Here is a 17,200-nt window from a genome sequence, read left to right as displayed (position 1 = left end):
TCCTGCCAGTGTGTTTGCAGTGCATCGACCTCTATGCCCCTCTCACTCCCAGTAAGCAACCCACCTGCCAGGAAGCAATGGTCATGGCTACAACCCACTCAGTAAGCCACTTCTGTCTGAAGGGAGACAGGAATTGGCTCAGTGGGACCAAGTGTTAATTCTGCATGAAACAGCACAAACGCAGGTAATGGTTTGCAATACAATTATGATTGTTAGGGAAATCTTGTTCTCTAATGTAAAATGGGCAGGCTTAAAGGATCTGAACCATGATATCCATCAACCAGAGTCAGGTGCCACACAATGAATGGAAACAATGTGAAATTGCAGTTCAAAGGGTCTGGGGCAATTCCCTACTACACTATAGTCATACACTGAGATAACCTGCAAATACATATACAAATCTACATCTGTGTCATTACTATAGGCCAAGACTGCCTTCACAAAAACTTAAAACTGGCCAGCAGAGCCACACAAGGAAAACAGTCCAAAGTAAACAGCTAATACATTTCACAAGAGTGGGAACATGAAAACTGAGAAGGAAGGGAATAGGACGATGACTATATTTTCGTAATTAGCAGCTAAAAGGAAGAGCATTAATGTGACATGACTTGTAAGTATGAAGTCACTATAGATGAGGTAAATAGACGGTGAGGGATGCACAGTTTGCCCAAAGATCAAACAAGTTTTGCTGTGCCTTTCATCAAACAATTAGGAATCAAAAACCTTACTGATGTACTTTAAATGTGCCACTATATCCCAATCTACTGTCTGGCCAGCGCTGCTCTAATGAAAAGCGATCACATTTTAGATGAGAAAGTGTGATCAAAGTCCAGGGGGTGAAAAAACCACTTTTAAGAATGCCCCAAAGCAAGACTTTTGATTCCATATGCCTTCTTCTTTTAACCTAGAGCCCCTATTCCATACTGCTTTCCAATATGCTTTTGAAGCTCTTCAAAGTATCAAAGGCCCCCTCTACATGAAGAACATTACTGTACCTACTAAGGTCCAAAGCCTATTGGGCATGCAGATATCATCACACAATTCTTATGACAAAAAAGTGGTGTTGTGAAGTGTCAGACTTCAAGGCTAGAACTGGTGACCTTATGGCCCAAAGCTTAGACCTAGCCAAGAGAGCTTTCTGTCTTATTTCAGCACATAAGGTGATGGACATGTAACTACTTATCAAATGCTACTTGGAGCTATGATGTTGTCTCAGTGACAATTGCCCCTGTGATTGACAGGCAGTGTGAAGCCTTTGAGTTGGTAAGTTATAAATACTAAGAGTCTGGGTCTTTCAAAGTTGCCTGGTCAGTAGATGCCACCTGTCTGTTTGCACTTCAGGCCCTAGGTTCAAATTCCTTGAGATTTGGCTCTTCTTCCCAGATTCAGCCCAAAACACACCACCTGTTATTTTCTATGTTGTATGGAACAGCCATACAGTTTGGTTGAGTGGAAGAGTCAGTAGGATAACCATGCGAAACCAAGCCAGTTTTATTAAGCACCTTGAATTGCATGTGAAACATAAGCAAGTAAATCTGTTCTTCTGAGTAAGCCAGCTGTTACACGTCAGATTCCACTTGAAAGTCTATCAGTCTTTCAGTGGGGTTGTCTGTCATTTTCTTTGAATAAGAAACTGAGCAAAAAAATTCTCGCAGCTCTACTGCACTTGTTGATTATAACCTGCTAATTCAAGCATAAGGTTAAATATAGTTTCTAATAAAAATGAGACACAAATTAATCAATAGTATGTTTTATGTCTGAAAATGATTTATGTTTGGTGGGATGTTTTCTATTTCTAGGTATTTATATAGTTTGTCTACTAATGTCTTAAAAATTAGTTTCTAAAAAAAACTTGCCAGTTTATGAACTGCACATTATAAATTGCAAATAAATATGAGATGTCTGCAAATGTCATTCAAAGCCACGATGAGCAGTTTTATCTTGCAAATGAGCAAGGAGATCACATTCATTTTTTAAAATACCAGTTGCAATTCTAATGGCAACATATTATGTTTCATACTGCTTTTTTTACACTGGGCTAATTCATATGCTGTTTCACTTCATATTCAACAGGTCTTGGGTATAACTTCTAAAGGTGACATAGCTGCCATCTTAGGTTTGTTCCAACAACAACAACAAAATGCACAGGGCCCATTTAATAGTTTGCATGTGGCTGCAATAATCAGATTGTACTGTACATACTTTTTTAAAAAAATGTGTTTTTTATAAATGCATTTTTAAATTAAAGTTCAGACATTCAAGGAAGAATTTCATTGACTAGACACAAATATTGCAGTGTCAGAAGGCACAACACAATAATAGTGCCACCTTTGCTCTCTTGAAGGGATGGGGTCAGTGCTGTTCCTCTGTAAAGTAGTGGATTTTGCCATAGGTGGATTGTAGTACAACAAATTAAGCTTCCTTGAGAGAACATGTAACCTATCAGTAATGGAATATGCCCTGTATTTTAGGTGAGTGGCAAGATGGCTAAAGGAGCTGATAATGAGATGTGGAATCTTTCGTCTCCAGCCTCACAATCCCTTAATAGTGACGGTAAGTAATTAGTCATGCCATTTTATGATACCACTGTCTCAAGTCCCACATGTCTTTCTGCAAGTTTAGCCTTACTTACAATTTCACTTCAAAGGCCCTTTGTTTCATTGCAGATGGTCAAAATGTGGACTGCTCAGCTACTTCATTAACCCCTTTTCCTTACACCAGGCATATTGTCCTTTTAATTTGAACTAAATTTTAAAACAGTGAATCATCTTTTTTAAAAAATAAATGTGTTGGTGATAAAGTCAGGATAACAGGATTCACCACATCCTTATCAATAGTATGTAGGAACAATGGGATTTGCTACACAAACCTGTAATATGTACTGCAGGTGTACAAGCCATGTGCAGCTTGAATGTAGACAAATAAAACAACATAGTGCATCAAAACAGCATAGAACAGGATTTCTTATACCTGCACATAGATTGTTTTGACACAAGAAGTTGCCAGTCCACACTGGTTTGTCCATGTTGTCCAATACAGTCGTACCTTGTATTCGTTCCGGAAGTCCGTTTTACTTCCGAAAACATTTGAAAATCAAGTCAACGGTTTCCAGTTGGCTGCAGGAGCTTCCTGAACTTGATCGGAAGCTGCGGAAGCCGCGTCGGATGTTCGGGTTCCAAAAATGTTCGCAAACCGGAACACTCGCTTCCAGGTTTGCAGCGTTCAGGAGCCAAAAGGTTCGAGTCGCAAGGCGTTTGACAACCAAGTTATGACTGTATTGTCTATTCTTGACTGCCAGTAACTGCCCAGGTTCTCAGACAGAGGGGTCTTTCGCATCACCTGCTGTCTATCCCTTTTAAGTTTAAATGCCAGGAACTGAACCTGGGACCTCCTGCATGCACAATATGTGGTCCCTCAGTAGCACACACTTCTTTCTGAACAGCACTTTGTACTTTTTAACACTGAGCTTGCTGCCTAAAGTCACACTGTGCAGCCTTTCTCTAATACTAGATATGTGGAGCTAATGATGATTGCTCCTGTCACATACTGAACCCTCCACACACACAACATTTCTCCCCCATTTATTGCTGCTTCATAATTTCAGGGTTCAACTCAAGCTCTGAAATGCTCTAAGGCTAAGATCTGTGGATCGTGGTACATATCAAATTGCACCATATCCATGTTCAAATCACTGGAGTCCTTTTTGTTACTGTATAGAACACCAAGATCTTTAAATGGGCCCTCTTAATAAAAAATAAAGAATATTAACATTATATATATATATATATATATATATATATATATATTCATTTTAGGATATTCTTGTCATTACCCTATGGATTTGTCAAAATATTCAGCGTGAGAGCTTGCTGTACATTGTTTTCAAACACAGTTTAACACCATTAAACCCAAAGTAGTGGGTTCCTGGATATTCCTAACATGACACAGAACACAAAGTTTGAACCACTCACCTCCTGACATAACTGAACTGCTTAACATTTTTCATCGGCTTGTATCACTGTTGTTCTTAACTTTACTGCACATGGCTTAGCAGAGTATATTCTTTTTATACATTTGTTAAAAACAATTCATGCAAAAGTGTGTGTTTTTTGTGCAGGAGTGCCAACCTCTTTTGTGCAGCTTGCATGTTCTTGCAAACAGGAGCAGCCAATTCTCCATCAGCCCCAACTAGCATGGCCAAAAATCAAAGATGATGGGAGTTGTAGCCCAACAATCTCTGAAGCTACCACATTGGCTACCTCCACTAAATACATCAAGTTTTATGGTGAACTGTAGCATGAGGGTGTCTTTCATACTCTGCCATCTACATCACACATTCCTTCTTAAGAAAAAAAAACACCCCATAACCTGAGCTACATTGCAACTCAGTTGGAACCCTTAATAAATACACTGGGTTCCAACTGAGTTACAGCGTTAAGATCAGAATGTGGAAAATATGAGAACAACAAAAGGAAGGCAGAAATGAAAATACTGGAGATATACTTCAGAGGTCCAGAGTATGGGAAGCCTGAAAAATTAATAATTAATAATTTGGATTGTAATTTGGCTGTTTTTTATTATTATTTTTAATTGGATTATGATTTGATGGATTTGTTAATTGGATGTTCTTATTGGAAAACTAATAAAAATTATATATAGAGAGAGAGATATATAGATATAGATATAGATATAGATATAGATATAGATATAGATATAGATATAGATATAGATGTGTGTATATATATATATATATATGAACCCTTAATAAATACACTGGGAAAAGAGGTCAAAGCAAAAACTCTTTTTTAAAAAATTGGCAACCAAGTGTTAAAGATTTAAACCAGAAGTCTAGTAGTAACTCCAAAAACATTAGTTTCCTTATCTAACTGGAACTTTCTACAAAAATCTACAACAAGGCTTTGAATTATGAGTAATCCCATTAATAGAAACTAGCATGAGTACATCAACCATTGATTACTCATGCATGAGTTTGCTACAACTAGCATATGGTAGTGTTTTCCGGAATTAGAAGGGGTCTATCTACAACAGAATAGGGGTTGTACCCACAGCAGTACCAGCAGAGTTCTGTTACCACAGCATCACTTCCATTTCTTCTCCTCTTCCCACATGCCTCCAAAATCTCCTCCAGAGTGTCCCCCAAGCCTCTGGAGAAGATTTCGGGGGCATACAGGAGACTGCAGAGAAGAAGAAGGGAAAGTTATGTTCTACTAGCACATGTCTCTTGTGCTAGCTCAAGCTCATGCACCAAAGACATTAGCTAGCCTAATAAATTATCAACGAAATTAACTATCAGAATAGGACTGTGGTCACTTTGTGACCCAGGTATATTTTACAAATATTCAATTTATTCCTAAACATAGTTAAAATGCACAACTGGGATAGCTCAACGGGTAGATCATGAGACTCTTAATCTCAGGGGTCTTGGGTTCCAGCCCCAGGTTAGGCAAAATATTCCTGCATTGCAGGGGGTTGGACTAAATGATCCTCGTGGTCCCTTCCAACTCTACAAATTCTATGATTCTGTGCTTCTTTAGATTAATTCAAGTTAATACATAAGTAATTTATAAATTATCAGTTTACTGCCCAGTGAAGCCATGCTACCAATATTACTATGCTGTAATACTGCCTTTTGAAGGAGTATCATGAAGTCCAGTAGAATGCCAGTAATGGGTTCTTGTAGCGTTAAACCAAATCAACAGACTGTTGTATTCCAATATCTCTAGCTGGAGATACAAAACGGTGTATGAGAAGCTACTATTCTTCACACCCGGTGTGGAGAGTTGACTTGGTTTGCCTTGACTGCTCTAGGCCTTCTGCCTTCCATAAAACAGGAGACATATTTAGAGGTTTCCCAGGAATGTGGTGATGTTTTCATGGTAAAGTATTCTGAGGTTGCAGCGCTTGAAAGCCAGTACAGTTCTAACTGATTCGCTGCCATTGTGCTGTGCTCAGGCAAGAAGTGAGAAAGGATACCAACAGGTAAAAGCATGAACTTTTGGGTTGGAACCAGAATTCATGCATGCTGGTGAGGGAGGGAGGGAGGTAACCTTTGCTGATTCACTCCTCCAGCAGCAGCTTCCAGTGCCACATCCCAGGAGCATTGGGGACTGCAGTGGAAAGAAAGGAATCAACAAAAGCCACCTCTGCCAGCAGGTTACCTCCCCTGGATAAAAGGCCTTCTGCCAGTAGAAGAAGCTTTTCCATTTTGAACCAAACCGCTGTCATTTTCGGATTAGCCAAAGTAAAGTTTGCGACTCCTAAACCCTTTTAAGGTTAATTCTCTTGATCTTGGTTGATATTCAATGCATCTGTTGCATCTATTTCATCTTCAAGTTGTGGGTTCACCTTTCAGAGGCTATATGCAAGCACATAATAGTTTGCTTAGGAGGTAAAAACCTTAAGATCACTCATTTCCCTTTCCCATCCAACGAGTAATTTCTCCTGTGCACCATTCTTGCTTCATAGGTAGATCAGCTTGTTTTCTTATGTGCCTTTTTATGCTACTACTTGACTTAAAGCAGCAGGCAAGGTGGCCAAGGGAGCTATCCCATTTGGGGGGGACGTGATATATAAAGGGCCTTCACTCCTTCCCACCACCCATTTATGTAGCCAGCCAGATCCTTCTACACTGAAGGGATTGCTTCCTGCAAAGATTTGGACTGTCTTGGCTAAGATTTTTGTTTTAAGCCTAGGCCATGTTTATCTGCAATGCCTTATTCCTTAGGGAAGTGAAAGAAAAGGCAAACAAGCACCAGCAGCTGTTATTCCACCTGAATTGTGTATATATTATTTTATTTTGAAAATGTACTCTACAGTAAAACAAGTGTTAGTTTTTTGTGATTTTTTCAGCTAGTTAGGGTTGTTTTTTTGTTTGATTTCCAGCTACAGTTTTTCCTCACTGTAAAACCCACATAAAACATTATAAAAATGGATAAGGAATCAAACATGGCCAAATTCTCTCCTCATACAATTTGGCATGGTTCCTCTGAAATCAGCTTTTATTTTCTTACTTCAGCAATCAAATAAACTTCACCATGTGTATAAAACAGCTGTGAGGCAGCATAATAAACTAAGGTGTGACCCTCTGAGTATTCCCTGAACAGAACAGAGGAGCCACCTGCATCATCTTAGCTACTCTTAATAATTGAACACAATATGAATATTAAATATGCAACACAAGGTTCTGTATTTTGCTATTTATAAAAATTTCCTTGTTTAAATGACATTTTAAATGAAAAACATGGAATGCATAGTGCAAAACAGTATTTTCACCATGGAACACTAATTGCTCGGTATTTAAAACCAAATAAATGTTGATGTTTCCATTGCCATGAAAGGAATTAACAAGATGCATACTTTCAGAAACATTGTATTTGCTTACAAGGAAACATTTAAAAAAAAAAAAAAAGAAATCTTGATGACTGCTCAAGCATAGCAGTGTATCCCCTAAAATCATTCCTGTCAATATGATGCATCACACAACCAAACCCCACTTAGCTCCATTCTCACTGTAAAATGACTGGTCACACATGCACATCTGTGCCCACACTATAACACCTAGACTTTGTTTTTGTTTTTAAAGTGTTTATCTTTTCAAATGTTAATAATGAAATTATCAAAAATTCAGTATAGCCAACTCAATTTCAAATCTAATAAATGAAGGACCTCTAAGGACTGAAAAAGCACCTTAACTCACCATTGTTTATTGACAATCACTCTGCAGAATAAAATATCCCCATTTAAAAAGCTTTAGACAAAGGGACATTATTTATCATCCGTCTTGCAGTTCATATTTGGAACTATTCCAAAAGGGGGAAAATTGTTATTCCCACCTTACAGAAGAATGCAAAGTTAACTGTATACAGCTGCTTCAGTGCACTGGCCCCAGGCTCCAATACCCTCACTGACATATGTATGAGTAGGGACTGACCAATCCTTTTAATCATCATGGAAAATTAATAATAATTTATTATTTATATGCCACCCATCTGACTAGGTTACCCCAGCCACTCTGGGTGGCTTCCAACAAATTAGAACGTGATATAGCAGACACAGATCCCCTTCTTGCACACATGGTTCTCTCCAGCACCACCTGCCCCCCAATATTCACACACTTTCATCCTCCCAACCTTGTGAGAGCCAATGACTGATCCAAGATCATTTAACAAGCTGAACAGGAATTTGAATAATATTCCAAATCCAACGAAGTATCTCAAGTCTTTCCTCACCTGTTTCTGTCAAGGTAGAATCACAGAAACGTAGAGTTGGAAGAGACCCTGAGGATCATCTGGTCCAGTGGTCCCCAACCTTTTTTTGGCCATGCCCCACCTAAGCATCTCTAAAATCCTGATTCCCCCCCCCCCCGTGTCATATAATTCTTATTATTCAGAAAGTGAACTCCTATTCACGTGGAGGAAGCCTAAAAGGCCATTAACTTGGTCTACACAAGCTTCCAAATTGCCCCCCCTTAAAAATGAAATTGCTCCCCATGTTGGGAACCATGGATCTAGTCTAACCCACTGCAATGCAGGAATAGGAAGCTGTCCCATACGCAGCTCAAACCTGCAACCTTGCTATATTTTGGATTACAGCTCCCATCGTCCTTCAGTATTGGCCACGCTGGCTGAGGCTGATGGGTTGTAGCCCAAAACATCTAGAGGCATCTAGGCTGGAACAACTGTTCTTTCCAATATGCCATACTGGTACACACGATGGAGGCATTAATAATGGAATTACAGAAGAGTTGCATGGGAACCTAAGATTATGTAAAAAGCTTTGGACACCCTGAAGTGGTTCCCACGCCCCTCACATCATCATTAAGGCCACATTGCTCAATCAGAACTCACCTAAACTGATTCCCCCCCCCCCCTGACATTACCCATGAGATTACGCTGGGTGGTATTCAGCTAAGTTTTACTTCACTGAAATTAATGGACCTAACATAGTCATGTTCATTAATTTAAATGGGTCTACGCTGTGTAAAGGGTCGTGGGTGGCACTGTGGGTTAAACCACAGAGCCTAGAGCTTGCCGATCAGAAGGTCGGCAGTTTGAATCCCCGCAATGGTGTGAGCTCCTGTTGCTCGGTCCCAGCTCCTGCCAACCTAGCAGTTTGAAAGCACATCAAAGTGCAAGTAGATAAATAGGTACCGCTCCGGCGGGAAGGTAAAGGCGTTTCCGTGCACTGCTCTGGTTCGCCAGAAGCGGCTTAGTCATGCTGGCCACATGACCCGGAAGCTGTACGCCAGCTCCCTTGGCCAATAAAGTGAGATGAGCGCCACAACCCCAGAGTCGGCCATGACTGGACCTAATGGTCAGGGGTCCCTTTACCTTTACTCTGTGTAAAGCTGAGTTGTATACTATCCATTGTTTTACCAGAAAACTAGAACAACGTAGAGAACAACAATATATGTACATGTGGAGATTCCCAACCAACCAACCAATAGGAGACCCTAAACTTACTCTTTTTCCTTCAAAGTTTCAGATGTTTTGATTAAACACCTACATACTTAGTGCAATAAAATTCTTCCTAAAAACTGTTTCTGAATACAGGAACCATGGAGAGTAAGGAACCCAGCAAGTGCTTGCTTACAGCCTCTGAAAGTGAAGTTGATCCAGCAACATCCCTTGCCTTAGAGATGAAATACGCACTGGATCCCAACCGGCAGATCAAGAAAAGAAACAAAGCCCTGCAGGTGAGATTCAAAGACATCTGTGACGCCCAAAACGAGCAGAGAGATAAACAACTCTCTACATTACAGCAGAGTGACAAAAAGGAAGCAAAGCCCATCTCTTACAGAGCAGCTTACCGGAAATATATGACAGTGCCTGCTCGGAGATCAATCCCTAACGTTACTAAAAGTACAGGAGTTCAGACTTCGCCTGAACTTAAAAAGTGTTACCAGACATTCCCCTTGGACCGGAAAAAGGGGAGTATCATCAAAAGCATAGCTTCTGTTGACACTTTTCCAAGTCAAAACAATGGATTCCTAATAGATGTTAAAGACAGCAAAATCTCAGGGGAGGCTGCTCAGTGTAGCAAGAAAGTCACTGGATTTGTGACAGCTGAGTTTATTTCACATACTAATGAACGCATGAATGCAATAGAGCAGCCTTCTAGTGACAACTGTTCGGAGACATGTAGAAGCACTGATTTGCACAGCTGTACTAAAGAACCTCCTTCTCTTCAAAATTCAGCAGCTTCTGTTTTAGAAGAGCCTGATTACCAGCTGCATGACAAAGCAAAACACCACAGTGGGCCGTTGGGGAACGAGGAGGCTAATCCATCCACCCATGGAAAAGTGTTCAAGACAGAAGTAGCTTCTGTCTACTTGCCTGCATCCAGTTCTCACGTCTCACTGACGGACCTGCAAAAATCTGCAGCAGGGAATGACTGGTCTCTGTGCCCGACCGAGGAGGACAAAAAAAGAACAGTGCATCTTAATGGTCTGCAATCACAAGCCGTAAGTGCAGCTCAGGCCTGTTCGACGCAGGCACAGTGCCAATCAACCGAATGTAATGAACAGACCCTTCAGATACATGTTTCACCTATGGAAGGAAAACAGCCTTGTCAGACAGCAGTTGCTGTGAGTGAAGGATGCCAACAAATTGTGCCTCACACAGAAGTGGTAGACTTGAAAGCACAGCTACAGATGATGGAGAACTTGATCAGCTCAAGTCAGGAAACCATAAAGGTCTTGTTGGGTGTTATTCAGGAGCTGGAAAAAGGAGAAGCTCATAGAGAAGGGTAAGCTGTTTTTGGAATCTCCCTTAATATGCATGATCACACCATTTGTTAAAATAGTTAAAATGAATTCTACTAAGCAATTTACAGTTCCATTTATATGTTTATGTGCCCTTAATTTTTTACTTTGAATGTGTTAGAACTGCTGTAAGAGTACATTCAACTGCATTTGCATCATATTGCTGTATTTGGAGTATTTTCACGAGATAATTATACTCGATTCACCATACCTGCAATACATAATTCAGTGTCTAGCTTGACACTAACATACTAATGCTGCAAATGACCTTCAATCTATTTCATTTTGATTCTAATGCACATATAATAAATTAGGATTTTTGAGGACAACTGTGCTCCTAAGATAAACATACTTTTGATATCAACACAACCGATTCAAAAGAATATTGAAATTAAAATATAATCACTTTACATATTGGTCTCAAATAAAAAAGTCATTAAAAAATAGTAAAGTTAAGAAGTCTTTGCTTAGTTCTTTAAAAACAGATTGCTCTGGGAGGCTAACAGGAATACTCAAACAATCCAAAATATACAGCAGCGTCATTTGACAGAAATGGAATGCAGAGAGTATTTTAAACATGAACGCATGCAGTCCTTCTTTTGTTCTACAATTTCCTATAAAAGTGTTACTCAGTGTTATTTGTACCAGCATAGCTATTTACTCAGGCTCAGCTAATTAAGTCTTTATCTGATAATTGCAACTTTTGTGCTTTTGGCATCTCATATGCATCCCCCTCCTTCACCCCTTTAAAGATACATTGTCTTCATTTGCTGGTTAATTCAGCGACTGCATTCTAACACGCATATACTTTTCAAATTAATGATTGCATGCTTCAAACACCTCCATGCTTTCTAACTGTTTTACGTAGCTCTTGCTTCCCCCACTCCAGTAAACATTCCCCCTTTGACTCTTTACATTGAAAATACCACTATGTTCTGTGCAAAGCTCCTGGTGCTACTCTCACCCTAAGTAAGCAGCTGACTAGTGTACACGCCCTTATTAAAATGGAAGCAGGTTGTTCCCTGGAATAAAGTTGTTAACATTTTACCCCACCCCCCACCCCAAAGGTGCTTGGACTATCAGCTTTACAGAGTTGATTTAAATGTATAACCTACCATATCCCCAGTGGTTGGGTCAGGTTACACAATTTTCAATACAGCAAGACTCAATTCTATCCAAGTTCTGTTGCTTGTGAACAGTCTAAATATATTTTCCCTTCGTATTATTAAGAACAGAGAGTTTTTAAAGTACTGAGGCTGCAATTCTGTATTCACTTACTGAATTCAATAGGATTTACTTTTGAGTAGACTTGTGTAAAATAACTACTACCCTTTTGAGGTTTTTGCATCTATTCCTATACAAATCCTAAACTAACTCAGAAATCTGTGCCAGTTTATTTCATTCAAAACCTCAGCTTTCAAATAATGGAATGCATTTCTCTTACATATAGTCTAACGATCAGCATATTTTCAAGTCAGTCAGAAAACCATCTACTTGGTGATGCTTTTATCCCTTTGATTTAACTGGTTATCAGTGGATGATTTATCAGTGCGCAAGTTTTCAAGATCACAGAGCTCTGCTTCAGATAGATTGCTATCTCACAGTTCTTATTCTGCCTGCCTGAAGTATTCTGCGAAAGCTTAAAGCTATCACCATGCAAATTCCAACACCATCTGACTTCATTAGAGAGCTTAGTTTAAATAGGTTCCATTATTATTATTATTATTATTATTATTATTATTATTATTATTATATATTGTTCCCTGCTCTTCTGCTTATAGAAATGCAAAGCAACTAACTACAAAAGCAGCAAAAAATTTCCTCTAAGTGCAACAATCAAGTGTGATGTTTCCCTCACTATCAAACCTTTTTAAAACACCACTACCAAGAAAGCCCTGTTTTACAACCAAGCTGATGGCCCAGGAAGTAGAGCTTTCAAGGCTGACCTCAAAGCTCAGGCAGATCTATATGGGAGCAGTGTTCTACAGATAACCAAGTCTAAGACCTTTTAGGGCTTTCAACTCTGAAACCAACACTTTAAATTGAAACCAGAAATACATAAATAACCAGAATAGAATAGCAGCCTTTTCAGATGCTTCGCAGGTCTACAGCCAATGCATTCTGGCCCGAGTTACATTTCCAAGCTGTTTTTCAGGACACAAGAGTTGTTGTAGTCCAGTAGAGATAATTGCAGTAGTCTAGTCTGGATTCATTTATTTTAAAGCACAGGTGGCGCTGTGGGTTAAACCACAGAGCCTAGGGGTTGCAGATCAGAAAGTCGGCGGTTCAAATCCCCACAATGGGGTGAGTTCCTATTGCTCAGTCCCTGCTCCAGCCTACCTAGCAGTTCAAAAGCACGAAGTACAAGTAGATAAGTGGAAAGGTAAATGGCGTTTCCGTGCGCTGCTCTGGTTCACCAGAAGCGGCATAGTCATACTTGCCACATGACGTGGAAGCTGTACGCCGGCTCCCTCAGCCAATAAAGTGAGATGAGCACCGCAACCCCAGAGTTGTCCGCAACTAGACCTAATGGTCAGGGGTCCCTTTACCTTTACCTTTACCTTAAGTCTGGATTCGTTTATTTTAAAGTAAGTGTGCCCACTAGGAACTCAGTCTAAAGCATGGATAAGTGAAGCTGTCTGTCTTCTCCACAACTTCTCATGCACTTGAGATTAAAACTCCTTCTCCCCTCAGGTGCAAAATCTTACTGACTAGTTGAACAATTGTATATATTGCCCTTCGTCAAAATTATTCTGGGGTGGGTCACAACAATACAAGAGTTAACAATGCAGCCCCAATATAACCATAGGACACAGTGATATCAGCAGCAGATTAAAATGCCTGAGTGTGGGGGTTTTTAAGGCCTACAATATTAATGAAAAAGGCCTACAACCTCAGTGCTTTGCAAGCTACTGTGTAACTGGGGCAGCTCATCAACAGAAGATCATAACCAGCCAATGAATAAGCTTTGTATATTGTAATTTAATCATATATTCCAGTAGTTTGAAACAAATCTTCACAGAACCCTTTTCAACATGTGGCAAGAGTTCTGGAGCCAGTGACCGTGTGAAACTGAAGCATTGGTATTTGTGAACTGAATGCATGACATAGACCATGCTGAATATTTCACATCAACAGTGCATTGGAGGGGAAGATAAGTGGCAGTGGTGCAAGCTCCCTTTGAAAATGAGTTATTTGCCATTACTGATGTTCTCTTTGAGGAGACTATACTAAGCTCTTCCTGCCTTCCCCAAAAACTGCTTGATCCAATCTAACTTCCTTCAGTAAAGCAAGATTCTTCCCGTGCTCCTGAACATGCCACACTGTTCAGCAAAAGAGTACTTTCCTCAGTTCATATGGGTTTTAAAAAAATGAAAATTCTATTATGAACTAAATTGTACACATTTCCCAGATACTGTACTTAAATGAGAGGGCCTTTTCTGTGGTGGCACCCCAATTTGCAATGTCCCTGCTAGGGAGGCTTAACTTGTGCCAACATTGTAAGAGGGAGGGGGTTGGTATCAGGTGAAGAACTTCCTGTTTAGATAGCACTTGAAGTCCTAGTCTGTGTTTAGCTTTTAGGGGTTTTTTTGTTAGTCTTGGATTTTTATGAAATTATATTTACTTGTTTTATGCATGTTCTGGGTGAAGAGCAGTTAAGAAATATTTATATTATTTATATATATATTTTAAAAAATCACAGGGAAGAATATGCTAAGTTTCACCCTAGAGTGAAACCCTGTCCCTTTTACTTGATCTCTCAGCAGCTTTCAACACCACTGACCATCCTCCTTGATCAAATGTTCAGGATGGGAACTGTATTGTAGTGTTTCCATTCCTACCTGCGTCCAGAGAGTTGAGGGAGTGCTCCTTGCCCACACATGCAACAGCACATGGGGTATGAGGTTCCACAGGACACTATTTTGTTCCCAGTACTATTTAATACCTATGCAAGTAAGGCAAATGATAAAAGGTAAATGACCAAGGATACCTTAAGGACTGCCAGAGCTCTTATATCCCTGCTTGATCACAGAGATCATCCAGAAAAGTGGCTTTTAGTTGTCCCCCATGTAGAAGTCAGGCATTTAGTTTTACATGCCCCATGCTGTGGAATACGTTTCCAGCAGAGATTCAGCAAGCACTGCCCCTGTTAATTTTCAGGAGCCTCTTGAAGACTTTTTAATGCTGGCAGGCCTATTCAGTTGTTTAAACATTTCCAAACGACTCAGCCATTTTTATGATTATTTTAATGGCATGTTTTATTGTACCTGCTGTATGCCACATTGACATTTTATGTGAGTAGGTGGTCTATAAATATTCTTTATTAATAAATGACCCACTCCCTTTTGTGGGTCATACCAAGCACAAGTTTAGATTGGCTACCAAGGTCAGCCAAAACACATAGACCTCTGGTGATTAAAATACTATAGTAGTACACACAACTGTTTGTATATCGAGTAAATAGATCTATGTATTACAGAGAAGATCATGCTGGCCAATGTTATTGTGAGGTTTTTCATTGACATTAACAACTTTAATAGAAAATGTATTTTGTTTGTTTGTTTGTTTCATTTATGGCACACCTTTCTTCCAGTGAACTCGGGGCAGTTTATCCTCACAGCAACCCCGTGAGGAAGGTTAGGTTAAGAGACAGGGACTGGCCTGAGGCCACCCAGTGAATTTCATGACTGACTGGGGGGACCTGAACTCTGGTCTTGCATGTCCTAGTTCAACACACCACACAGCACTTGGCTTTAGTAATATTAGAAATAAAAGGATTCCAAATCAGGGGTGGCCAATCTGTGGCCTTTCTGATTCTGCAGGACAACAAAACCTAACATCCCTTACCATTGGGAATTCAGGGGAGTTTGAGTTCAACAACATCTTGAAGGCCACAAGTTATTTACCACTTTTCTAAACCAAGTGGGATTTTCTACTTTTTAAATTTAAGTTTGCCTTCTTTTATCAAATCCATTACCCTTTTGCATAAAGATTATGTACATGCTACAATAAGGGCTTCTTGAAATCCTATTTCAAAGGTGAAACAAGACCCCTTAAGTGTAGCAGTAAATATGTTAGGAATTATTCTAATTATCTCACACAAAGTAGATATATTTACATCTGTAGTTTATTTTATTATGTACAGGTAGTTACTCAGTTTGGATCCTTGAAGAGAAAGTATGTTATTGTTAAGTAAGACTGGACTATTTGAAGATATTTTAATATCAATACAGTTATTTTTGCAGATAACGTCTAAGGTGGGAAGCCTTTTCCTATATAGGAAAAACTAGAAAGATTATACCATTGGAGCAAGATTTTAAACAACTGAGCTCTAGATTCTAACAAATGCAGCATTCTGCCAATAAACACAAATCAGAGCAGCCATTTTCAGATTTATTCATGAAAACTTATTTTCCCAAAGGAGGATCAACTCTCCTTTACCAACCTGCTTGGTTTCTATGCTATTGCATTTATATTCCAGCTTTTTCTCTAAGGAGCTTGGGGTGGCCTACATCATTCTCCCCTCTTCATTTAATCTCCACAACCACCCTGTTAGGGAGGTTAGGCTGAGAGGCAGTGACTGCCCAGTGACCTTCATGGCCTAGTGGGGTTTGAACCCTGATCTCACAGGTCCTGGTCCAACACCCCAACCTCCATGCCTCACTGGCTATCAGTGACCACTCATGATTCCCATTGTCCACCTCAAGGCTCATTTTGTCTGGTGCAAGTTCTACCACACTGTGCTTACACAAAGGCCCCTTCTAGCTACCAATAGCACCTTTAGCAGCCTGCACTAACCAGTGATGTCAGCACAGTAATAGTGATTTTTAATTGGTGTATGAACTGAATTTTATGGATAACCCATAAGCAACCTACGTATTAAGAAAAGCTGCCAAAATTTAGAACTTTCCATTTTACAAGCCTTGAATTGATACTTAGCATACAAACCAAGTATTAACAAATGTTTATGTTAGTTATTGTTAAAACAACCAAGCACAGCAGACGCAGTAATTGATCCTTTCTCAGTTCCAGTTCATAAGTGCTTTAATGAGACTGGGAGATCTTAGTGCTTAGCAGACTTCTTTTCACAAATCCACTGGAGGCCTTGTATGATGCTGATTGTGTCTATACTTATAACAGCTATATCAGCAGGCTAGGAATACAGGAAATCATTCTTCAGATATCCCTGCTCACCTTTCTGAAAGTCAGTTATATGCTCCCAGTTTGAGGACTGATGAAATAGTAACAACCTGCTGTACTGAAAATTATTTTGCAGAAAAAACGAGGAGAGAGCGAGAGCAAGCAGTTGTTACAGCAGCAAGCAGAGGAGGCTTTTATTTCTCTTTCCAGTTTGTATGCACAGATTATGCAGCTGGAATAATTTTTCCCCAAGCCTTGGATTATTCAGAACACATT

General features: G+C 39.7%; 2 protein-coding genes across 8 annotated transcripts in view; one reads left to right on the top strand and one right to left on the bottom strand.

Annotated features, from left to right (window-relative positions):
* The window catches only part of DOCK1 (dedicator of cytokinesis 1), a 362,659-nt gene that overhangs the window by 182,301 nt on the left and 163,158 nt on the right, over window positions 1-17,200 (bottom strand). The window lies entirely within an intron of this gene.
* The window catches only part of INSYN2A (inhibitory synaptic factor 2A), a 45,027-nt gene that overhangs the window by 13,039 nt on the left and 14,788 nt on the right, over window positions 1-17,200 (top strand). For all 4 annotated transcript variants that reach the window (XM_081005274.1, XM_081005273.1, XM_081005276.1 and 1 more), the window contains 2 exons: window positions 2,472-2,553; window positions 9,573-10,767. In XM_081005274.1, coding sequence (XP_080861400.1) covers window positions 2,484-2,553; window positions 9,573-10,767 — 1,265 coding nt within the window. In that variant the 5' untranslated portion in view covers window positions 2,472-2,483. The remainder of the gene's footprint in view (window positions 1-2,471; window positions 2,554-9,572; window positions 10,768-17,200) is intronic.

This window comes from Podarcis pityusensis (assembly GCF_964106645.2).
Source record: "Podarcis pityusensis genome assembly, chromosome: 5".
Classification (NCBI taxonomy): domain Eukaryota; kingdom Metazoa; phylum Chordata; class Lepidosauria; order Squamata; family Lacertidae; genus Podarcis; species Podarcis pityusensis.
This window is presented reverse-complemented; position numbering and strand designations above follow the sequence as displayed.